The following is a 25749-nucleotide window of genomic DNA, read 5'->3' as shown; positions in this document are numbered from 1 at the left end:
CAGCAAAGACTGAAGCTGTGAGCATCGGGTGGGCGGCGCCAGGCTCATGTGAATGAACCAAAATAGTAAAGTCGCACGTTCTTAAACTAAGACAACCAACTGAAAGATGCTATGTTGGACAGAGGGAAACTGAAGAGATGGGTCACACATAGTTCTCTGTGTGGGTTTGACATTGCAGTATTTCCTTTAATTTCAGCTGAGCTATTATGAATATCAAAAATATTGATAAGTGGAGCTTTGAAATAATTTAATTAAATGTCGTATAATTTATGTATTAACAGGTTTACCTTTTTTTATGCATTACTGTGAGCTTTATAGATTCTGCTTTTAGATGTACAGTCTTATACAAGACCATTAAAGTGTGCCTGTCAACCCTCTAAATGAGCTTTACAATCAAGAAACAGACAACCTTTACGAACGTACACGTCGACGTAGTATGTATTTATTACAGTATAGCTTGAATCAATAGTCATACGAATGATAAAGTAATAGGTTATAACTGAACAAATATAAAATTAATGTAGATAACTGTATAATCCTGTGTAATCGTATGAAAACAGTAGAATAATAGAAAAATAAAATAGAGCACATTTTGCGTCCATCAGTGAAAAGAAAATAATTCAAAAATCAGAGTACATGAGGATGGCGGACTTAAAAAAAAATGCTTCACTACGAGCAAATTCAATATGAATTCTGTAGTAAAGAACAATTTTTTTTTTCCTTTTTCACCCAGTGACAACAAAATGCAACGTATGACACACAGACACAGCTTTTTTACATTTACTCCATAGTAATGGCAAGATACTGGGACCAGATGAAAGCACTGATTACAACCACAGTCCGTAGAACTTAAAGTTACACAATAATAATGAAAATATTCTTCAATTTCTGACTCTCGAGTGCCCAAGTAAGACTTTATAGGGTGAAGGCACAGATTTGTGCTGTTTCAACTGTTCCATCATCGCTTTCTGCTTTCCCTGTAAAATCATCTTGATCTGTCCCAACAAAGCTCTATGCAGATGTTTACAGTAAATGTCACTGCATGTTTGACATATATTTAAGCTTCACTAAATTTACAATAACAATCAAGTTATCCCAGCATCACATGTAGACCTACAGAAGTACTATTAAGTTGTATTTGTCCTCCCATCCTGTCGCCACAATGACTAATCTCAGAGCACACTGGGAATAGTTTTTTTTTCCAAAGTGCTAAGACGTGATTTGTGTTAAAACAAAAAAAAGTATTGCACTACTCATGAGGTCTTAACTGATGACTTGCACAGATGCAGGCTTCAGAGGCAGAGTTGCTGCAGGTTGGACTGCTCTAAACAAGTGTGTGTGTGTGTGTGTGGGGGGGGGGGGGGGCAATAAGTTCCCACAATCACTAAAGCTTGATGGCACAGCTCACAGTGAGTAAAGGCCGCCACATAATCTCAATATTAAGGTGAGAAGGAAGGCATTGAGTTTTTTTTGGCTCATTTGGGAAAACAAAATAAAGGGACCTACATGGACAGAAATTGAATAACTGATCACAGAAAAGATGTAACAGCCACTTGGGAGTTGACAGGCTGATCATTTTGGACGTGTTTCACCCATCCTGACCGTCGCTCAGGGCTGTTCACTGAGGCAGAGGAGAACGCATCGAGAAACTTTAAAGGAACACAAACGCTTCTCTGTAAAATGCTTTCCAAGTTGGTCTTAGGAAACAAATTGTAGTTTGGCCTCCTTGTGTTCAGTGTGACACTCTTTAGATTATGCAGCTCGTACCATCTACAGCATGTGACATTAACCGTGAGCTCAAAATGCACTGTGGTGAACGCAGCATTTACTGGAAACTAAAACTAAATGATTATTTGTTGCATGACAGCGGAGATAAGGCTTCTTTTTCAGAATGGAAACTGTGCTGTTTTAAAGCAACATCTCACCCCAAAATAAACACGGTGTCAATATCTTGTTTGAATTTTAGCAGACGTGGGAGATGAATAGAATTTATCCAAGGAGGCAAAAAGCAAGTAAGCAACCACCGTTCCATCTCGGGTCTTGTACAGGAACTAATGAAGTGCTGGTGGCATTTATTTGGCCATGAAACACTGGATTACTCTACAGCAGCAGTTAAGGGGAATAACACAGCCTTTTGCACTATGGTGGCCAAGATTAGCAGTTAAAGGACCAGTCTGTAGGATTTGGCGACAGGTTTGCAGATTGCAATTAATTGAACACACCTCGCCTCACCTTCATCCTCCTGGGCTGGCGGCAAAACTCGTTAAAACCACAGAAAGTCCACAGAAAGTCCTCTCTGGAACAGTTGCTCGGTTATTGTCGAAACATGCAGAACTCTGTAGAAGAGGATCTGCTCTCTATATAAATGTGGAGGACTCATTCTAAGGTCATGAGAACGCAAGGATTCTTATTTTAGGCGATTATACACTAATGACAACACAATTATGAATATTTTATTCCATTCATGTCAATAGATCGCCCCAAACCCTACACACTGGCCCTTTAAGGATATTGGCTGCAAATAAACTTATTTTGGGGTGAACTACTCCTTCAAGGTCCCAAAACCATCAATGACAAATAAATAGATACAAGTTTAACCATTATTACCTCACTTGACCCAATGTGCCCGGACACACAACAAAACACTTGAACGGTTTGTTCCCTCTGCCACATATTTTCAAAGATATGTTTAGCAAAAACAAAAACGTCACATTGTTGGCAGCCAGAATGTTATCACATTAAAACGCCGTGTCAACAATCAAGCCTTTTATTGTCACTGTCTCGCCTTGGTCTGCCAAAGAAGAATGGCCCGGTTTCAAAAGGACAGCTTTTGTGAGGAAGCCGTCCACTTTCCTGGACTAATTGGTCACACAACATGGCTCGGGGGGGTTAACAGATCGACTGCAGAAATCACAGGGCTCGTGGATTGGTTTGGGAAGTCAGAGCTGAAGCTCACTGATTGGTGGGGAGCAGGCCCTGTCTTTGAGCGTGCTCCAAAATGGCATTGTAGCAGAAGTAATACTGGTCTGGGGTCTGAATGCTGAAGGCTCTCTGCGTTCTCATGCGTCGCACCGTCTGACACACGTTCAGTGAGCCCATGTCCTGTAGCTGGGACAGACAGATGTCCAGGGCACCGAAGGTACCTGTCAACAACATAGCTTGTTAGAAGGGACTTTTTATAAACAATCTAGACTTACTGTGAATGTAAAAGTCAGACGTCAAGCGTTTGAAAAATCTCAGGGTCTCACCTGTTCTCCCAATCCCTGCGCTGCAGTGGACCACCATCGGAGGTCCCACTGGGTGTCCTGTCCACTGAAGTCCCAAAGCCTTCACCATTTTCCGCTGTTGTCTCTTCACAGATCCCAGGAAGTCGATGAGAGTCACTGCTGACGTGGGAACGCCGTAGTCAGGCCAGCTGAGGTACTGGAAGTGACTCACTTGTCTCTGTTCGCATGTCTGAATTTATAAAACATATTTAGACTGTCACATCCTTGTTTCACATTAAGAAATAGGCCACATGCTGAATGTACTTAACACGAGATCTCAGCTGTTTCACAGAAATGTAATAAGTTGTGGTTTCAAAAAGCGTTTTTGTTCTAGGACTATTTCTTGGTCTGGAGCAGCGACTTCCTGGAGTCTCATCTGGTTGCTTGGCAACCTTATGGCAATAAGATACCATGAGGTCACTGCAGTGGACCAAGGATAAACACAGAAATGTAATAAGTTGTTGACCAGAACCTGCAGTGAAATGCGTGGCTGTACCTCAGTGTTGTGCAGTTCAAGGGTTGTGTGGTTGTAGTGGGTGTGGTGATCCACCCTTTGGTTAACAACTGCTATATGGCCGTAGACCTCCTGTCCGCCTTCCTCCAGAGGCCAGTACTGTCCACACTTCCTCCGGCTGCCCTCATCTGTCCTGCAGCACAGGGGCAGGATGCATTTGATAAAATTAATACTGACTAACCTTAAAATGGAGAAACTGGTACCGGTTTTGACTCATCAACTCAAATTACCTGGTTGTCATGACGATAACAAGAACGTTTTGTTCCCAGACCATTCTCCAGAAATCACCGTAGGTCCTTTCCAGTGGTCCTACACATTACAACAGGAGATTACTTAAACGTTACTCAGCTCTTCATTTACTCTGTCAAGCGGTACTTCTAAAACTAAAATCCAGCTCATGAAACCTCTACCTAAAAATTAAGCTGAATGCTGATGTTCTGAACAATTTTAACAGGAACATTTAACCTTCACCAAGTAAGTTTTGGAAGCACTAGCAGCTACTCACTGCAGTTTTTTCAAGTTTTTGGTCTGGATGAACTGCTTCTCTGGAGCTTCAGGACCTTTTACAACTGTCATATACTTGGACGGGATCCAACGATCCAGTCATAAACAGTTTGAGTAAAATCGAATCCCAGTGTTACAATTATCAAAGACAACATATATTTAAATATTAAAATATATGTATTGTTAATTTAAATGTATTTACAGCCACACGCTGGTGTGGTCATGTTCTGTGGAACAAAGCACAAGATGTTTCAGACATGAATATGCTGGAATTATCACTGGTGTAGCAAAAGATCCAGTGGTTGGCCCATTACTATTGTCTGTTTATAGTTAGTCTTGCATGGCCAGCTCTATCGCCATCGTGCTGTGCCAGCGCTGGGAAATGGCGTGGCACCCATATATCATTCTGGTATAGGGAAAAAACACTCTGGCTTGTTTGTATTTCTTTAAACAAAATACCTATTGTCTTGGGCAACACTAAGCCCAGGATGCAGCAGTAGTGCCCTTGTAAACTGTGTCTGGGGAAACTTGTTTTGGTGGAACATTTGCACGTGAAGGCGAGCCCTGGAATTAAAATGGCAAAATCTCCAGAAAAGACCAAAAAGAACAAAGCAGGTCGGCATGATTAACATTTTCATTAAAACGTGCCATTTTCAGCTCTTAGGTTGCTGATCGAAATTTTAAAACTGTTGACACCCAGATTGCAGTAAAGGTGGAGAATGTTGCCTGAAATAGTCGGCCAATGGCAGGTAGTAGCAACGTTTAAAACCATGTGATTCAAATTCATTTACAGTATATTCTACATTTTGATTAAATGTAGCACTGTTACGATGTAGTATTTACAGTTATCACCATGTCCATTCAGGCTCATGATTAGCCGATATCCAGATGACTGAATATGAATTAATACAGAGAAGTAATTTATTGACAAATGATTAGCAAATATTAGCTTTAAATACTCTTGAGCAATCCAGGGAGCATTAACTTTAAATATGGGACAGCTGTCGTACCTTGAGTACCGATGTATGCGTTCTTCTGTTTGTAACCATCCATGAAGCTCGCGTTAATGTAGTCCGATCTCTGTAAGAACAACAAAGCTCAGTCACAAAGATGGAAGCAACTCTTGCGGGATCAGAAGTACATTGTGTCAGTTTCAGAAAAGTGAAAAAGAAAAGTGTGCTCCGACTTGAATGAGATGCGCAAGCTCAGCTGTCTGCACGGGCTGACGGAGCACTACATAACTTCAGGGTAAATAAAACAGTATCATCGTACGTTACACTCAGGCTGGACCCTCACCAGCTGGCTAATGGAGCAGAGTCCTGGCAGGATTCTGAAGGTTGGCACATTTCTTTGCAGCCAACAGCAACCATGAATGGAGCTGGCAGTGCTTTCCTTTTGATATGAAGGACACCTGTGATTATGCATAGTTCAAAAATCATTTACCTCGTTCTTTCTGGGTTTCAAACGAACTCTGGTTTGATCAAGGCACAGCACGTCTCCATAGCGATTCCTCTCCTGATTGTAGGCTGCTCTGTGGACAAATAAATACAAAAGGTTACTACTGATGCCCACTGCTCTTCACCAACATTATGACAAGCTACAGTACAAAGAGGAAACTGGTGCTGTGTTCCAAATGGCATACTTATGTACTAACACTCACTTTTTGAGTGCATAAGTGTGTTCACGCTATCAAATACAGAAACATGCAGCGTGCTACAAGTACCTGGGTGATGCACTCAAAACATCCAAAATATAAGTGTGAAACACTGGACACTTTCCACCCTAAATGGCCTTCGTCTTGGCTACGTAGAGGAAGGGGCAGGACCACCAACATCATTTTCAAATTAAGGCTACGAGGAAGCTGTAGCTGTTGCAGAAAAGTGTTTATTCTTCACCAAGTACCAACATACTGCTGCTGGACAGTGTTTAAAGGGCTTTTTTTTTTTTTAAATTTATTTATTTTTTTAAGATGAGGATGATGATGCATTAAAATGCTGCAGTTATTTCCTTACCGTTTGAGTATGTCATTTGGAGCATTTGGAAGTCCTGAGTACAGTCATTTTTCTTAATATTGCTACAATTAAAAAAAGTAACTCTTAATTGCAGAGATCCAAATGTTACTAAGCAACTTGACATGTGAGTGTCCGGGACATGAGGGGTATCTGGGAAAATACAAAAACTACTTAGAAAAGCTACGAATTTATTCCAGTGATGGAGCAGACGTCCAAATGTAGACCCGCACAAACTATTGCAATTCAATACATAAGTTCTGCCATACATTCTGTTATTACACAGTTTATAATGTTTACTTTTTATTACATTGTCAGAAATGTGTAAATTCAACAAATGTTTATTATTTAGATCATAGTTAAAGGACTTGTTGTTGTGATCTTAATTACATTGAGATGTTTTGAATGTGTTGTCTTTCCTATTCACAGGGCAGCAGAATACATACTGCACATACTACAAACAACATTTACAGGCTTTCATGGCAGATCAGTCCTGTTGGACGGCATTAGATTGTATACGCTAGCACTGAGTGTGTGTCAGCTGCTGTAAACTCACTGTGCACAGTGGAAGGTTCCTGGCGGCGTTTCTCTGCGCAGCTCCTCGTACTCCTGATGGATGCCAGAGCGCTGCAGCCTGCCGAGGTGCGTCAGCAGCTCCTGCGGGCGCATGGACTCAGGTCCAGGCACGTGAATGGAGGCATCTTCTACTGGGATGCCCACCAACTCGTCCACGGGGTCTACTTCGCCATTCTGGCCCGCCAGCAGCTGCTGGTTCCAGCTGTATGCCTCCAGAGGCAGCAGGCCCCCGAGGTGCTGCGGGAGACAGTCTCTGGGGAGGTGTTGGCGCAGCTCGGCCATTTTTACCATCTGAACCTGGAGTCAGAGAAGACAGGGATCGACTGGGACCAGAATGCATGACGTGGAAGTCTTAAAACAAATGGGCGTCCTAAAGGCTAAATCTGTTGAATGTATGAAAGTAAGCATTCTTTGTTTTTGTCTTTTCTTGGTTGCAGAAATAATCGTGTAGAGCATCAGGTGACAAAGTCTCGACAGAAATCCATACTAATGGCATTCTTCAAGGGCAGTAAAATGGGAGGGTGATTGACACCAGTGATTCATGCATTAACATTGCAGACATGTATGAGACAGCAGGATGGATTAGTGCTAGAAGACAATCCCATAATCAAATGATCACTTGGAACAATCAGGGACACTGCTCACTTAGCGCTTTGCCATTCCAGGAATACTAAAAGGAATTTGTCTTTATCATAATAAACATGAAGAGTGTGCGAGAAGTTGAAGAAAAGGAGCATTTACCCTCTCCCTGAGCTTCTCCTTGAGAAGCAAGCTGAGCAGATTGTAGGGCACCCGAAACCAAACTGGAGCCCCGACAATCAACACTTTCTTCAGCCTGGCAGGGAACGCCCCCTGGTGGACAGAGACAGAACGCCTCATAATAAACTATGTTTCAGTCTTTGTTTTAAAGTCAGATTATGTGGAAATGATTTCCTAAAAAAAAAACACATATTGGACCGTATCTCAGAAGCTTACTTGAATATTTCTGAGGATGATCTAAACACACATAATAATTTCTCCCCATTTTACATTGTGGTACTTTTTTCTTTAGGTACATATTAACTGAATGTGACTTTGGACAACTCCACTGCGCCGGTCAATTTTTTTGATCAATATGTGGGCACAAAATACAACTGCAGCTGCTGCTGATGTGGCCACATAACTGTCGCAGTTATTGACCCCAGAAGACATATGACTACATTCTTAAAGCATAATTCACCGAGATATAGCGGAAATGGAGGTAACTGCCAAAATGAGCACCACTCTTGAGGATTACACAACCGCGGTGTGTGGATTGGTTGATGGATTTTGCCCTTTGGACAGCCGCTTAAATCCTGGAAGACACCAACACGGTTTTAATCAATCTGCTTCTTCACATGATGAGACACAACTTGGCAGTTAGGTATTAACCTGACCCTGGAAAGGAGTGAATCATTTTCAAATTCATCCAACCTCCTTTCAAGAGTATAGTGAGGTTTACAAAAGTGTGCATTGAATCCTGTGGATAAATCTCATCTTATTTTCTGCTCTAGTTTGGCATTTCCTGTACATTCACATAAGCATTTCTTTGCACATTTAAAATACAGCTCTACGTTTCCAACCTTGAGCAAGTTGAGGATCTTCTTGCTTAGGTCCAGCTCAAAGTTTGTGTAGTTGGAGCCGGCCATGTCGTAGATGAACACCAGGCCATTCCTCTGGGTCTCAAAGCTGTGGAAAGAAAAGAAAAAAAAACGAGTGTGTTCAGGTAACAACTAACTTATCCACTCAAGTGCAGGTTTTTTTTAAACACAGCAGACAAGACAGAATTTCAAAACACTTTAAATGCACCACCGTTGCCATGGAGAACAGTGTAAGCAGTCTTTGAATGGACATATTTGCTATTACATTTTTAGGATTCCCTTAAAAAACAACCAACCTAAATGGAAATACATTGGATGATGTTTTTGGCAAGGTCTCTAGTTTAGGTGAAAGGCAGAACCAGATTCGAATGCTATCTTGTTTCAGAGGAAAGAAAGATGCTCAGAATTGATCAGATAACATGTTAGTACCAATTTCATACAAAAATCTATTTATTTACACAGCACCACATCACAACATTAGCAACCTCGGGGTACTTTACACAATAGGTTTGACCCTTAAAACATAAAGAGAAACCCAACAGTTCTCACATGAGCAGGCATCAGTGGGGAGGAAAAACTCCCTTTTAACAGGAAGAAAACATCCGACAAAACGAGGCTCGGAGTTAGGAAGCCATCTGCCTCGACTGGTAGGGGTGAGAGGAGAGAAAAATGCAGCTGCTTAATTGCTTCTTCTATATTCAGGCTAAAGAGAACCTCAGCCCTCACCTCTCCACGGCCCGATCCAGCAGGTAGAAGAGGGCCTGAAGGACCACGTGGTTGCCTGTCTTGTTGGGGTGATGGAGTTTGGCTGTGTACAAAGCGATGGAGGCCCCTGAAGGGTCTCGTACACTCTGAAAATCCACAATATCAACAGGTTACATTGAATCTAGTGAGACAAGTTTAATTCTCCATTGTTTACGTCTGGATTCACGAGAAAGGCAGTACAAAATTTACTTGAGCATCTAAATATATAGTGAGAACATTACACTATGTATTGTTCTTTTATTTAGATTGTTTTTTATGCATCTCAAATGATAATAATAATTTTTTTCAGATGCATGAATTATGAGAACAGTGTTATTTATAGAAATCATCTGGTACTTGAAGGAGTTCACTGTTTTTAAGTGTGACAACATGTAAATGGAAGTTCTGCAAGAATGAAGGAAGAACAATGACCACAGGGGGGCACTTAGGTTCAAGTTCTGCTTGTTGGCTCTCTGCCAGCCCCCAAAAAGACCAGTCAACATTTCAGTAGGAGGAACAACTTTTGCCAATATGATGCTGCAAGTCTTCAGAGCTCTTTTTTTTTCTTCCTGAGAAAGACACTGAACACATTTTTTAAACTGCGGCTGTGGGTGTCATGGCAACTCGAGGCTCTTTTCTCAAATGAGGCCACTGACCAGAGATTCTCCGGAACCGTCCTTTGTAAGTAAATAAGCCAGTGTTCTCTGGCATGAGGGCTAAAAATACATCAGACAGGATATGAAGCCCGCTGCTCAGGCTGGAGAACTCCAACGTCAGACAAGAGGATGTGCAGCATCAATGCCACTGTGGCAGGTCAGACGGGAAGGAAGAAGGGAAACGCAGGAAAGTGTGTGTCAGTGTGTGTGTGTTGGAAGGTGGCATCTTTTATGGCTGTAATTTAGTTGACAAAAGGCTAAATTTATCTGGCACAGGAAACCCACAAGAAACATTAATCAATGGATAACTTGTACCCTAAAAGACTCTTTATTATGAGAGCTTGCTTTCAGAATGTGCACCCTGAATCTTTGTTTCAATAAAAATGAGTAAATATAACCTAAACTCTTTGTCCATACCTGCCATCAGAAAGGACTGAACTGCACTGAGAGTTAAATCCAAGGAGCAGAAGTATCACAACAATAACCTGCTGCAAAACCGAGATACAGAGATCAGCGCTTACCGAGATGGTCCATAAAGAACTTTAAGGAAAGGCTGGTGTTATTCTATCATTTTTCTTGTCAACAAATCTTGAGGAAAAAAAGAAAAGTTACTGTCTCTGTTTTCTGACTTACCCACAATACCCGTGACACTGTAACTCGTTGGTTTTGTTGTTAATAATGGGGACATTTATCTGATCTGGTAGTTTTTTTAAAGTGAAAAAAAAAAGGAAGTGATCACTCGAGGCTCTGTATTTTTATTGGCTGAAATGTGAACCGTTGTGGTTGTAAGTGTTGATCATGGCAAATAAAACGTACTGGGGTAAAGCACACAAATATGTATAAAACAGTATTTATCAATATACATTGAGTTTTTTTTTTAACCCGTTTACCAAACCTGTTGTTTTTGTAACAGGTAGTCCTAGTTAGACCCTCCACAAGGGAACCCTTGAGACCTTTGCCACAATTTAAACCCTTGCTGGAGATTAATACACACATTTGGTTCTCTGGCAGTCATTCCTCTTTATTATGATGAAAGTGGCACACGGTATTGGTGTCGTATGTCTATCAGTGTCTCACTGATGTCTTAATAATAGTTTCTGGACAACAATTTGGCTCTTTGACCTTTTGGAATAAGATACACCAAGCTTTAGATATACAGACACCACTTGGGTTGATTCAGGGTTGGTTTTGGTCTTATTTGATTTGCTTATAATAAGGTATTGAAAGAATATTACCTTTGTAATAATATACTTTTCCATTTACAAAATGCTGAGATTTAAAAGGCACTCTTACCAACACGGTGAACTTTCCACTGAGCAGCTCTGAGCGCAGAGGCTCCTCCTGAGGCTGAAGTCTGACGATTCCTTCTTTGAGACGTGTTTCCTGAAAAAAACAGATCAAAGCAGGTGAGGTTAGGCGTGGAGGAACTATAACAGGCCTTCACTTTGAGGTGAATTCCTCTCTGCAAACAATAGAGAATCCCCCGCCTGATTTTCCTGCCAGGAGGATCCTTCTCTACTAGGTTTCCATTCCTTATTATTTTTAACCCCTGAGGAGCTTGTGGCAGTTTTTGTACTTAGGTCAAACTTGGAAAGTGTCATTTCTGCTTACCGTTGTACTTCCTGATTTGTTTATTTTTAATAATATGGAGCTACGGGAAGTATCAGCCTCAACTACCAGGAAGAGCAGTCAATTACCCATAATTTTATTTACACTGATTTTAAAATAGCATTCGGTTTCCTCTGAGGCGGTTACTCTTTCCGTTTTATTTCAGTTACTGACACTCTCTTATTCCTTTTAAGGTTTTTGTCAGCAACTATGTGTTTTTGTTAATGGCAGACAAATATAAAAGAATGTACAAAAGTATATATATATTTGTGTTTGTTTTTTTAACTTAAAAATGCATATGTTATGCTTGCGGCCGTTTAAAAAATTGTTGATGAAAGACAACATTTGAGCAGGACATGACCTGGAACCAAGGGAAACCCCCAACCAGGCTTAACTGAAGAGACCCCATTAATTAAAACATGTTTGTTTAATCTTTACATAAAGTGTAAAACGACTTGATGTAATGTTTCAGAGGGTTATGGCTCCTAGTTGGGTGTAGTGACTTCCTGATGTCCCTGCTGGTTGCCTAAGAACCCGACGGTGATGGCACAACTCCTGAGAGTTACTACATCACATATATAACACTGCAATATGACATTACATATGTCTTACACTTTAGTTCTTGTGCAGATTAAACACACAAGAAATAATCATTAAAATAAGTTTAGGGCTTTAGAGATGCTGGCAGGCAGATATTGTTACCTTTGGACAGAAACAGTCAAGATGTTTCCCCATTTCCAACATTTTTGCAGAACCTAAGCTGCACAGACTCTGTACTGGTTTTAATCTTCTTATTTAACTCAGAAGAAAAAGCCACTAAGTATATTTCCCAAAATGTTAAACCATTAATTTGAGCACAGCACATCAGGTGGATAACACGAACATGGCTGATCCCCTTTTTGTTCCTTGTTTATTTGGTATGCTCTTAAAAACCTCCCTGGGGAGTGACATTGACAGAAAGGAAAGTTTTGTTTTGCTACAATAGTATCATAATTCCAAATGGGAAGAAAACGATATCAAATATTGGATAAAAAACAAAAGGTTCTCAGGTCACTGGATTTTAATCATAGACTCATTAAATTGGATGTAGCTTCCAATGTGGAAGAACCCTGAAACTGCAATACCACTCGGGGCCACCAGGGGTTGGCTTCAAAAGGTCTCTGACTCCATAGACTCCCATTCAACTTCTCTCATGAAAAACAAAGTCAATCAATTTTTTCAACAAGTCATTATGGTGTCGTTCACTAAAGTCACTCTCAGTTCCTATTAGTTTTCTGCCAGCCATCTAACAATAATCCCATCATTAATTAAATATTAGGCCTCAAAAAGCCTTTTTTTTAAGGGGCAGGGGTCTGTGTGATTGACGGGCCTGTGGTGCAATGAGGTTTTCATTCCAGGTGGTGTCCTCAGGTTCCCAACCAGATCGAGTCAGATCCCCACTCGCTGCTCCCCAGCTCATATAAATATGGTCACAAAATAGCAAGATGGCGATGACCAAAATTCTAACTTGAGGCTTCACAACAGCAGTTTACAATGGCTGACATCACGGTTGGTTGCTGCTGAATTTTATGAATGGGAATTTGTGTCAATGAGTGTAAATAATTGTGTTATTTTTGGTATCAATGAAAAAACAACTTTTTGTATTTGCAGGGCTTAAAGGTTTATCAAAGTACTATGAAATAATAAAATGCAGTCTGATCGAAACTACTCACACAGCAGTTAAAGTAGATGATTCAACGCCAAATACCACCTCAGTTGGCCTATTTCTTTGCCCAAACAAGTATTACACTGGAAACGTTCCTCCTCAGTTTGTTCTGACAACTTACTTGTCCCCAGCCTCTGTTCTGGTGTTGACACGGCATTAAACCCAGTTAAATGAACTGTGGCGTGGCAGGGGAGACTAATCCTGCTCAAAGTCACATTCAAGGCATTCATGAATGAGTCGCGTTTCTGCAGGCCAACCATTCATTGCTGAAATAAGAACCTACCTTGATGATTGACTACTAAAAAGGCAGGTGGTAAAATCCTGCCACGTCTCCAAGCTATTTGGGTCATTAGAGTCCGAGTGAGACGTCTGGGAACTTTCCGTTCGCTGCTTGGATAAACCGGAGCAGATCTGAGCAGATAAATCCCATTTTGCATGTTCAAATCTGGACCGAGTTAAATTTACTGCAGTACAGATGCTTCGAAGACAAATTTAGATCTTCATCCTAAACTCCCAGGTAGTTAGTGACTCAGAGGGGGTCTGATTACAACATTATCTAAATGTTATTTTCAAGTAAATGAGACCTGCAGTTTGAGCCACTGCTGCTGCCCCAGAGGTTTCATCTTTGTCATCATTTTCCGGTTTGACGGTAATAATATCACCAAGGTCACCAACTGCTCTTTCAGTGGTATGTAGTCAGACATCTTTTCTCTGTTACGCCTGATTATGTGGTGCCCTTAACTCCACTGAGCTGTGGCACACACTCACGTGGCCTCTCAGTGTCCCTATAGCAGACACAGCTGGTATAGATATACACCAGTGCATATTTTAAACTTGGGCTTGCTGCACTCAGTGTTTCTCCCCGGGGAGGTGGCTCAGAGCAGAGCAAACAAACAGGAAGCAAAAAAGAGAAGATCAGCGATGTTAGTTTGAGCGGTTGTTCACCTGTTCTGTTTCAAAAAGGCCTTAAACAGTCCCCACAAATAAAGAACATGTCTTTTATCGGACTTATCAGACATAAAATAACTACATCTTGTTTTATTCTTGTGTTAATATTGTTCAGTGTGTCTTTATGCTTCTCCTTTAGACTAACCTCAGCCGTTCCAGCTAATGATCTTTTCTGATTACTACCCAACACTTATTTTAGTGATACAAGCTCTCTAAAAAGCTGAAAAATCCTCGTACTGCTTCTTGAAGTATCCCCTGGTGCACGATTCAGTGTGTGAGCCGGTGTGTGTCAGTGTGTGCGTGTCTGGCCCGAGCTTTCTGATGCATCTGCTCAGGTGATCTCTTGCTTGGCTGCAGCCTCTGGAGAAATATGTTCAATGAAAAAGGCCTTGTGTTGCTGATCTGTGTGTTCGGTGAAAACCCTGCACATTCAACCTCTTTATTTCTCCTCTTCAATTGCTTTGCATTTAGTGCAGAGATATTTTAAAGTGTTGCTAAATGTGAAAGATGTGATAAAACTGAACTGAAAGGTAAACTTTATAAGTTGTCCTGATTGTACTTTGTCCTTGGGAACATGCCATCACTTTATTCTGTCCATCTGAACACAGAAAGGTAGTAAACTCCAGTCATGTGTCAGAAGCAATGTGTTACAGATTTTGCAGTAGTGTCATAATTATTTAAAGATCAGGCTAAAAACATTAGAACTGGTTATGTGGAAATAGAGGCTGATATTCTGAAGGTTAGATGCATAAGAAAGGCTGTTCTAATGTGCATGTAGATACTTTTGATAATGTTGAGATAAAAAATGTTTAGACTAATGACAGAATCACAATTACCCTCACTGGCTCCACTACAGCTTTCCAACAGTCCAACTAAGTTAAACAAAGCGGCACAAATTCTGGTTAGCTCTGGCTGACAGGAGCTGCAGCATAAACCGTGATCATCACAAGAGCTCCCTCCGCCCCCTCGTGACCTGAAGACGAGCCGAGAAATAGACAAAAGCACCTCAGAGGAACACCTGTTTGCACAGCACATAGTGATACTACTGATGTATCTCTGCTGCTACTGAAGTATGACATAAAGGGGTGAGTTTTAAATATAGGATGAATACGTTGCAGGATAATGCATACACTTGTTGACACGAGTACAACCAGGAATCACACCACAGCATGAAATACACCCATGAGTCCACCAGAGGATAGCCTGTCAGTGTCACTGTTTGCCTGGCCTAGGGGTGAGAAGTCAGATGCCTCAGATTTAGGAACCAAAAACTACTTGGTTAGGTGAGTTAAATGTGTTCACTCTTTGCACGTCATCATATGACCTCCTTGTTCGACCCGGGTCGGGCTGGTCATACGAGCGTGTACGTTTCACGCTCAGGTGGAGCAAAACGTCACACTGACGCCACTGAGATGTGCACAGCTTAAATCCAGATTTTAAGATTGCACTCAGTAAGGGTTTGAAATATTGTAGCCTTTTAATGAAAAAAAAAGAAAAGAATATATTTCTATATTGTTGTTCTGATATTGGAACCCAAACCCAGCCATTATATTGTTGCAGATTTTGTACATTTTCAGGTGAAATCCAGCTAAAAGGAGCAGTTTTTTTAATTAGCAATATTTTTTAATAAAGCTTCACCTGATTCTGACTTATTATTTATTATTAGAATTTCATAAAAATAACTAGATTTTCAAATTATGCTGGTTAGAGGCAGGAATATTAAACTGAGACTGGAAAATAAACACTAAAGAAGTCAATGGGGTTAGATTTCCAGTTATTATAAACATTAGCTCCCACTAAGATTTGCGTTTGCTTGTGTAAGTCAGCTGATTAAAAGATCACATTTAACACAATATTGATGGAAAAATCCAAAGCTGGGACGGACAAGTTGTTTTTAAGAAGTGTTGAACTTCAACAGGGGTTCCAGGGGGAGCTACATCATTCTGCCCTCCTTACCCTGTAACTGTGGAACAGCTCGATGGCTCGGAGGACATCAAACTTGCGAGCCATGAGGAACTTGACGGCCAATTCCCTGGACAGCGGTGACACTCCATGCTGACTGGTCCACTTGTTGATTTCCTCCAGAAACTGTCTGGTCGCCTGAAACAGACACAGATGTTGTCACAAACTCTGTCCTCCCATAATCGAAGGGTCAAATAGGAAGGAAGTGAAACTGGGCTTTAACCTTGATACATCCTCAAAGGAAGTGTTATCTACAGCCTCACACAATATTTGACGCAGTTTCGTGGTCTGGTAAGACGTCCCCGGTCGTGTTGCACATACTGTTGTATAGCCTGGAAAATGAGTCAGGACGAGTGGTGAGATATAAACCAATAAAACAGATCTCCATTGGCTCGGTGGAATGATGTCACTTGTGACAATGAAATAAAAAGGCAGGTTTTTCTTTGTCAAGAAACCAGGAGGGAGTTTTGGTATGTTGATTAATAGTCCATGAAACTCTGATGATAAATCCTACACATGTACATCTGACATGTTTCAGGTGAAGATGCTCATTAGTTTATTGTGAAATCCGGCTGCAACCACAGGAAGGAACCCCAGGAGGGCAGAGCCAAATGGAAAATAGCTTAAACCGATGACTGATGTGATGATTACGTGGCATGCAGAGACCACAAAAGGGGGCAAATATTGGGCATTAATGGTAGGAAAGTAAATACCTACCTACCTACCTACCTACCATTAATGCCCAATATTTACCCCCCTTTTGTGGTCTCTGCAAACCCGTAAGGGAAACATCTGGCTCTCCAGCTAACTTTGTCTGCGTGTTGTTTGGTGCCAAGCTGAATACAGTACTGTGGGCATGTTTGTGCTTCACAGCTTGCTAAAAAAAAGACAAAAAACAAAAACAAAGCTCTGAATGTTGAGAGGGAGCCAAAACTGTAAAGTTGCAAACCCGAAAACCATAACAGCGAAGTGAACTTCAGCTCATTAACCGAGCTGAAGGGAACTGCAGTCATAGTTTTTTGTGGCTTCATAACAAGTGATTCCTTTCACATCAAAGTAATCCACCGTTAATATAGTAAATAAAGCTGACTTTCTTTCAAAATGTCTTTATTTATTTATTTATTTTTTTTTTTTTATAAAAACAAAAACTTTTAACAATATTCTGTCTCATATACACACTGCACATGTAAGTTAGAAAACGTGTTGACCACAAAGGTCTCCCAACGTATGCATTTAGCCAGCCGGCATCCGGGGGCTTCCTGCCACTCTACTCGTATTATACTCTCCCTCAGGCCCCCACACCCTCCCACCCTCAGGCCCCCACAGAGTCAGCGAGTCAGCACCGGGTGAATCCTCAAAAGGCGACAGAGGAGGCAATGAAAGCTCGCGCTTTAAACACAGGGTTCCGCTTCTCTGGTCAGGCACAGCAGCGGCGGGGCACGCATGGGAGACAGGAAGTCAAGTTCTGGGAATGTGCAGCTCTTTAGGAATACAAAACGATTCACTGACGAGCGCTGAGCCCAAAGACAGGATGCCACTGTCTCTTCTCAGGAAAGCCAACGCTTTCAGAGACAGGAGGGCCTGCAGCTTCTGCTCTGTTCAGATGCCTTAGCATGCAAGGGATGAGGGATGATTGCACCTGACAGCGCTCAGGGGCCGTTAATATCTGATTCTCATGGGGAAAATGTGAGCGGGGGTTACTCTGAATTCTCAGCTTTTCACAGAGTTAAAGAAGCAGATCAGATGATTTTGGCATTACAAAGTGACTAAATTAATCCTAAGCAATAAATGTTTCAGAGCTCAGAGAATTGAACAATGAACAGCACAAGATCCCAGAATGAACTTTTACTGTGAACACTTGGTGTAACACAAGCATTGAATAGCTCCAATTAGAAAGTAGATTGTGTCTACAAGTGTCTCTTTTCAGCCCAGTAGGCCTGACTCTACAATACATGCTCTACATGCTGAGCCAGCTGCATTGACTGAGGAAGAAGTAAGAAGTAAATAGTCCTTTGAACTTAGATTATTTTTTTTAACTCTACCAACTTTATCCATATATATTGCAGTAAAACCAAGCAGTAACCAACAGTAATGTCACACATTGGTTTGTTAGCTGCTGTTATGAAGCTTCGAGTTTGGATTTCAGCTGTGGCCATCTTGCCCATTTGGCAGCCCCGTCAATCATTCATACACGCCCCCAAAAATAACACGTTTTAAGGCATAATATCTAATTAATGACAGGATTATTGTCAGATGAACCACCGGAAAACTAAACAGAAGGAATGACTTAAATGAATGACACTATTATGAATTGTGGAAAAATGTTTTATTGTCTTTGTATTTAATGATAGAAGTTGAATGGGAGTCTATGGAGCCAGAGGGTTTTGGAGTCAACCCCTAGTGGCCATCGGTGGTATTGCAGTATAAGGCACTTCTACATTGGCCTCATTTTTCAGCTGTGGATGTAGCTTTTTATATACAGTCTAAAACAAACCCGTTATATCCAAGAAAACATCAAATCTGAATGTACTTAAAGAAAAAGCATTTGATGAAATGTAGGGGAGGTTTTTTTTCGTATTATTCTATTCTGTGAATGTGTAAAGTAGGCATAATTTCTAGGTTGTTTATGGACATAAAAATGTATTCGACTGCACTTTACCACAAAAACCCCCCCCCAAAAAACCCAACTTAAAAGTATGTCTTAACAGACAAGCCACATGTTCCATTTAACACGGGCCGTCTGTTCCTTGGTGTTGCAGTGTGAGGCGTTAATCCTTTGGTGTTGGCCAAAGATAACTTCCTGTCAGATTGCTGTCAGGTACACTCAGATTTCCCAAATTTCTAATGCTCTGACAGCTGCTGTTTCTCTTGTAGCCTTTTAAGGAAGAGCCTGCCAGCTCCAGGCAGTGACCCCGTGTTCCTGCAGAAGCTGGTCTTGTTTGGTTTTTCTGCACTAGTAGGGGCCATATCCGCCAGAGTGGAATTTGAGGATGAACCAGTTTGTTTTTGTGATAGCACACCGGACTGCGGTGGAAGACTCAGTGCGGAGGAGTGACTTATTCAATTCCTGGAGGATGCATAAATATTTGCCTGACTTGCTCCAGTTTTGAGAGGGCTGAAGATGTTTTCCTTGAACTTCTTGATGATGCATTTTAAAAACACTCAATTCTATCTTGTGCTGCCTGACATAAATCTAAACAGCCTGAAAGGTCTGTGCAGGTCACAAATCAATCTTAATGAGTGAGACATTTTAAGCGAGCGGTTTCTGGCCTTTCAATACACAGCCGACATTACATAATCCTGTTTGTTCATTGGTCGTGTTGACAATGACTGCCAGTAATTGATTAGATTCTCTGTGGTTGCGACCTGCTGTGCTGGGAGTTAATGGATGAAGTTATGGTTGGTTCTGCGCCCTAAAACAAAAGGTCAACAGATGGAACAATGTTGGCGACACTGCAACCATGAGGACTCTCTGCTGCAGGAAACCATTATGACATCACAGAAAATTCGGCTTACATATACACTCATTCACTACTAATATAAATTTGCTCCACAATAACAGGAAGCAGTAATTAATACTTTACTCCGTAGTGAACAGTCAACTGAGATTACAGACAGCAATGAATCACCATTATTTAGCATCAGTACTGACACGAACTGCTTTAAAAAATAGAAATACCAAACTCAGAGAGACAGTTCCCAAACCAATGGGTGACGTCACGGTTGATTGGCTGCACTTGGGTTCACTGCTTTGAAGAATTGCTAACCAAAAGTATCTTACTTGAGTTGTCCATTATAAATTTCCCACAATGACAACTTCAAAAAGCCTTTCATGCCCAGTAAGGAGTCCCACACCTAAAGATAGTGAATTCACTGTAATCCAAGACAAGAAAACCTTGTTGGAAAGCAAGAAGCTGGAACTATCAATGTTCCAGTTGATGTTCTTGAAAATGAATTCAAGCTCGAGCTAAACTAGATTAATGTCACCATCTCAGGCAAAATCTTAGGCTCATGTTTATTCTTGATTTGGATCCTCATTACCTTCCACAGAGTGGTTACCATTCTGCCTGAGGTTCACACAAAAACAAACAAACGAAAATCAAAACTGCATCAATAAAACAGAAAAAATAGAAACCTATAAACTGAAAACAAAAACTCAATGACGGCAATAACGTCAGTAACATCTTGTCAGATTCATCAAATTTGGTTTTAGTGGCTTTTTGAAAGAAAATCATGGTGATTTGTATTTTTTTTATTTATTTTTTTTATGTTTCTCTGCTGCATAGATCAAATAACTGGCCATTAGTCCAGGTGATACAATGACCTCTATCATAACAGTAGCTGGAATATATGCAGAACATTTCCTTGAAATTACAACGTTCTTACTTATCATGGGTAACGTGGTGAGACAACCTGTAGATGCACAACAAAGCCGTTGTTTGTCCTCTCACACACTCAATTTATTCATGATTATTACTTCACAAGAATCATGAAATGTTAACCCTGGCTGATCACTTGGTCATCTGCATGTGTAATATAAAATTCGGCGTTTTCCAAATATCACTCTGTACACTTCTATTTCCTGCCGCTCAATATTTATCATCCACGTACACTTTTTCTCACCTACAACCCTGATGCTGCTCCGGCCCACCATCTTCCTCTCAGCCTCCCGCAGCAGCGCTACTCTGGGTGCATGCAACACACCACATGTCTCCTGTTGCTTCATGCTGCTAACCATGTTGCTATCTGATTCTAAAAATATTGATGGTTATCATAATGTATAATATACAAATGGGTAAGTATACCGTGACTTTGCTATATTGCATTCTTCAAAATAGCTCTTATCTTATTATCTCTATGGCTTGTCCCTACCATTATAACACGTATCTGCAGCCCCCACGTTTTTCTTCAGTATAAGCTGTTTTACCAAGGTTTGGGGATTATTATTGTTATGTCAGACAGTGCAATTTAAATAAATACTGTAATGATAATAGTCCAAAATTATTTGGAAAGTTTTTAGTCAAAAACCTGTCCACCACCCCCCCCACCACCACTACCACAGCATCTAAGTCCTCAAGAAACATAATAATGGGAAAATTAAATGAACCAGATTCCTTCATGGCAGTATTGGAGTATTGATTATTGTCTCAGCTTATCATTTTGTCAATAAAATATCTGTCGATCACATTTTCCTCTCGTGTCCAAGATGAAATCTGCAAATGGCTTGTTTAGTCTGACCAACAGCACACAAACTAATTTCAGTAAACTATCACAAAACACGGCAGCATGTTTGTTTAAAATATCAAAAGTCTTGGACAAATATCTCAGTGACAAGTTTGAGATCTAAAACTCAGAGCAAAGTTATGTTTGAAGGAACTTTTCGTGACCTGATGGGCTGAAATTTGATGTTATATCATTAAAGTGAGTTCAGGTGATGCACAGTGTGAAGGATTCTTTCACAAAATGCTCACAGTAAACAAAGTCAAACCATCTGTAAACCATCAATTCCATACTTCATACAACTAATTCAATTCTACGGACCATGAGGACATAATGCATTTTAAGTGGTTCAATTTTAATATCTTTTTTTATTACTAGCTGCATTTCATTTCGGTGCGTCAGCGCTATCATTCTGCTATTGTCCATATTGACTGACACACCTAATGGGAATTTTTGTTTTACTTCCTACTATCATGATCCTTGGTTACAAGAATTGGTCAATAAAGTCTCAGTCCTGACATACTGTCCAACGTAGTCACATTCTGGTCAGAGGGAGTCATACAGTCCACAGTGACTGTATTATTATGCATTTCTGAAGGTTTACAGAAAGTAGTGCTGGTGACGGCAGTGTAATGATCACACCGTCATCCTCCAGACGAGGCTACGGCCGTCCTTGACATCGTCTTCCCCGAATCTACGTGATTACAGATGCCATGTGAATCTATTTACAAATGTAGGACTGATTTTGCCAAGCGCCTTCACTTCATTTCACTGGGTCCCATTTGGCACGAGTCAATACCAAAACAGGAAGTCAATAACGTCACTATCTCCCTATTCCCCACTTTCTCTCACTCCGCTGCTTCCTGGGAGTACACTCAACACACGCACGCACGCACACACACACACTTTCTCCAAAGCACGATGCACACACACGCACTTTGTAACTCATAAACTCCCCCTCCCCCTCCTGAGTCTAGTGGAAATGCTTTTAACAGCTGCCTTTAGAATGAAGTTCCACTACACCAGTGTGTGCTCCCATGAGAGCCACCCTGCCAGACACACACACACACACACACACACACACACACACACACACACACACACACACACACACACACACACACACACACACACACACACACACACACACACACACACACACACACCAGGCTGTAGATGTAATGAGGGCGTCCGGTACCCTAGCAGGGGCCCTGGCTCACACAGGAAATGGAGTAGGCAGATAAGGAGCTTTCTGCTGGCCAGATGATGAGAGGAGTCAGCAGGAGGAGGAGAAGAATGAGCACAAGCAGCACTGAGAGAAGGAGATATGAAAAACATACACTACTGGTTCTCCTCAGTAACTGTACTGCTTTGCTCATGTTGGATTTCATACGATTGGCTGCAAGTACCACGATAGCTTTGACTGGTTACATTTAAACTAAAAGCGTCATTCAGTTGCCAGTGTATTAGGTACCCATGGCTAAAACTAATGCGGTCCAGTACAACAGCCCTGCTAAGACTGCTAACTTCATGAGTGTTTTAAACTGGTGTTGATTCAACTTTTCTGTCCGTGGTGCTGTTTGAATGCATTGTATTATATTGAGAAGTGATTCTAATAATTTAAGCATCCTCAATGATATAAATGAGGTGAAAAAGTACTCGAAGCAAAAGCCATAATAATATTTAAGAGTTAAAAAAAAAAAAGCAATAATGATTCACCAGCTGATATTAATTTTGTTTGCATAACATAACCTATGGACTTAAACATTTCTCATAATGTTGCCTTAAACTTATAAAATTAAAAAATTGGAACATAGCTTCCAAACATATGAGCATATATTTGTACTGAGAGGAAAGTGAGGGGAAATACATATAAGCTAATATCAACTACCCTGGTTACTTTATCAGTCGGGCGTTACTGGAAACACTTCTGAATAAAACAATATCTTCTAACAATAGCACTAACCACAGCTACATTAACATAAACTGAACTGAACTGAAGGTAGGGCTGCTGCAGTAGCTTTATGTCAGTTTACCTCATGTACTGGCAACTGATAAAGCCGGCTGTAACTATTGTTTTCATTAGCTTTTATTCTACTACATCTATAATTGTCTTGATTAATAGTTTGTTCAAAACAAAAGTCAGGACACAGCAACAAAAAAAAATGTAGTACTGGTTTCCTGTAAAGGCCAAGAAGATCTGCCTTCTCTTTTTATGTAACCAACAATCCAAAAGAAAACAATATTCGCAATCACAAAGGACATATCTTCCCAACTGAGAAGTAGGAACTAGATGATTTTGAGACATTATAGCACAAAACTATCAAAACAATTGCTGACCATCAACTAAATAATTAATCAACCAATTTCTTCTGCTCTACTAATCAGTCTCATTCAGTCCTGGAATAAATGCTCCATTCTTCTGGCTACAGGAAGCTTACGATTAGCCAATAATACTGTTCTTGGAATTTGATTGTGATTACATTTCTTGCCCAGCCTTAAACTTGAAAATAAAACAGAGCTCAGTGATGTAACTCCTTTTTTTATTTTTTTTTAGGTTTATTCTGCTTTTTGAAACCAAGTCTGTTTTCTACAGGGATTGAATTGGGAGGGGAGGAGGGGGGGGGTTGTCTGAACTAAGTTTACAGAGCAGAAATATTTTACATAAACACACACACAAAGATGCTAGCGTTCATATCAAATATATATATATATTCATATATATATATTCATATATATATATATGAGTATATACATAACAAGATGCCTCATTCACCCAGCCTTTCATTGCCACATAACTACCATGACTCCACAGGCTACAAGCCAAGTTTCTACTGTACACATTTGAATGGCCAAAATGTACCACAGGCAGTGTTTCCAACCCCCTCCACCCCCCCCACCCCTCCACACACACACACACACAATCTGTTCCCGGTAACATCAGTCTGTAACTCCGAGAAGAACATTTTACATCTGCGGTGGCTGATCGAGGCAAACCTCGGCCTGTGTCGCAACACACATCAGCCCGGCCGCTGGAGAGGAACTGACAGTGATGCAACGACAGCAATAATGCGCCAGACATCGATACAATATTTCCGCTCTGCATTCAGGGGGGGGGGGGGGGGGGGGGGGGAACCATTTCGCAACAAATCCTCCATTGCGCACTGCCATCGCCGCTCGCTGCGTGCCACAGGGCCGAAACAGTCCCAGGTAGAGCCCCGACCGACTGAAACACTTCGGGCGATGTAACGCAGAAAGGGAGAAGCACAAAGGCCTACCTGCTCTTCCTCCGCCGATAAAGTAGCTGCCATGATTCCCGTCAGCTCTCCGATCACCTTTTACCCAGACGCGTCCTTTGCATAAAAGTGGAAGATGTGTGCGAGTCTGTCCCTCGTATAAAAAAAAATTAAAAAAAAAAATCGGGCTTTAGGGGTTGTCCCTCTCGCTCAAAGTTGAAGGCATCTGGATCGCTGCAGTTTGAGCGGATGGGTTTCTTTTCGCTTGGTACTGTTAGAAACACGCGCAGGCCAATTAGCATGGATGTGCCATCCAAGAGAGAAGCCCGCTGGTGTTGTGTCAGATTTCACCGAGGAGAAGGAAAATTAGACGGGGAAGGGAAAAAAAAAAAAAAAAAAAAAGTAAAAAAATAAATAAAGAGGACAACACTCGAGCAGCTAGACGAGGGTTCGCTTCAGCTCGATGATCACTGGGTTCAGACCCTGATCTGCGGCTCCTCCACCTAACCTGACACGGATCAGAGGGCTGCAGCTGCCCGCTGGCTCCTCCATGCCATGAATCGCAAGTTTTAACTGTGAACGTCGCCTTTATGCTTTGAGAGTGACACACACACACACACACACACACACACACACACACACACACACACACACACACACACACACACACACACACACACACACACAGCCCTGAACAATGAGAGAGGCTGTTGGCTTTCTTTCTGCATGTTGCTGTACCCCCTGGCGGCTAAGACCAGAAAATGACTGAAAGCTCACTGACCTCCGCCTTCATTCATAAAAATAGGAAACCAAACAGGAAAATCACCATTTTGAGCGTCAGTTAGCATCTGGGGTCACGAAGACTCTAAAACACAGGAGGATTTATCGATCTGGGGAAAAAAAAAGAAAAGAAAGAAGAAAAGAACTTATTGTACGGACTATTACATTGAAGTTCCCTGAAATCTATATGTTTGCTTATAGTTAACTGTACAACCATCATGGTGTGCCTAACAATATGTGCGGAGTCGTAGGTTTGTTATAATTGTCTGCTTAGTTGGAAGGTTTCTCTGAACTGTTGGAACTTTTGAGAAACACATTTGAGTTAGTTTATAAAAGTTAGATTCAATGAATTCCTCTCTTTCACAGGTAGGAACTGGTTAGCGAAGCATATCCTTCCCATCT

General features: G+C 41.1%; 1 protein-coding gene across 3 annotated transcripts; it reads right to left on the bottom strand.

The window, feature by feature from the left end:
• Nucleotides 1-410: 410 nt before the first annotated feature.
• On the bottom strand, nt 411-24700 carry ptpn9a (protein tyrosine phosphatase non-receptor type 9a). Of its 3 annotated transcripts, XM_069695359.1 has the most exons (13): nt 24610-24700; nt 16106-16249; nt 11182-11271; nt 9215-9339; nt 8471-8576; nt 7611-7721; nt 6850-7166; nt 5728-5815; nt 5295-5364; nt 4011-4089; nt 3763-3913; nt 3249-3456; nt 411-3143 (listed from the first exon to the last, which is right to left on the bottom strand). In XM_069695359.1, exons 1-13 carry the CDS (start codon nt 24640-24642, stop codon nt 2953-2955), a joined length of 1713 nt encoding a protein of 570 aa, XP_069551460.1. In that variant the 5' UTR covers nt 24643-24700; the 3' UTR covers nt 411-2952. The 3 variants fall into 3 exon arrangements, with proteins under 3 accessions (XP_069551460.1, XP_069551461.1, XP_069551462.1); XM_069695360.1 differs by lacking the exon at nt 7611-7721; XM_069695361.1 differs by lacking the exon at nt 9215-9339 and having other exon boundaries at nt 24610-24699.
• Nucleotides 24701-25749: the final 1049 nt, after the last annotated feature.

This window comes from Brachyistius frenatus, unplaced genomic scaffold (genome assembly GCF_029030835.1).
Source record: "Brachyistius frenatus isolate BFR_SWC_R1_liver_20210118 unplaced genomic scaffold, ASM2903083v1 Contig_19, whole genome shotgun sequence".
NCBI classification, from domain to species: Eukaryota; Metazoa; Chordata; class Actinopteri; family Embiotocidae; genus Brachyistius; species Brachyistius frenatus.
The sequence above is the reverse complement of the archived record's forward strand: the minus strand, read 5'-3'. Positions and strand labels throughout refer to the sequence as shown.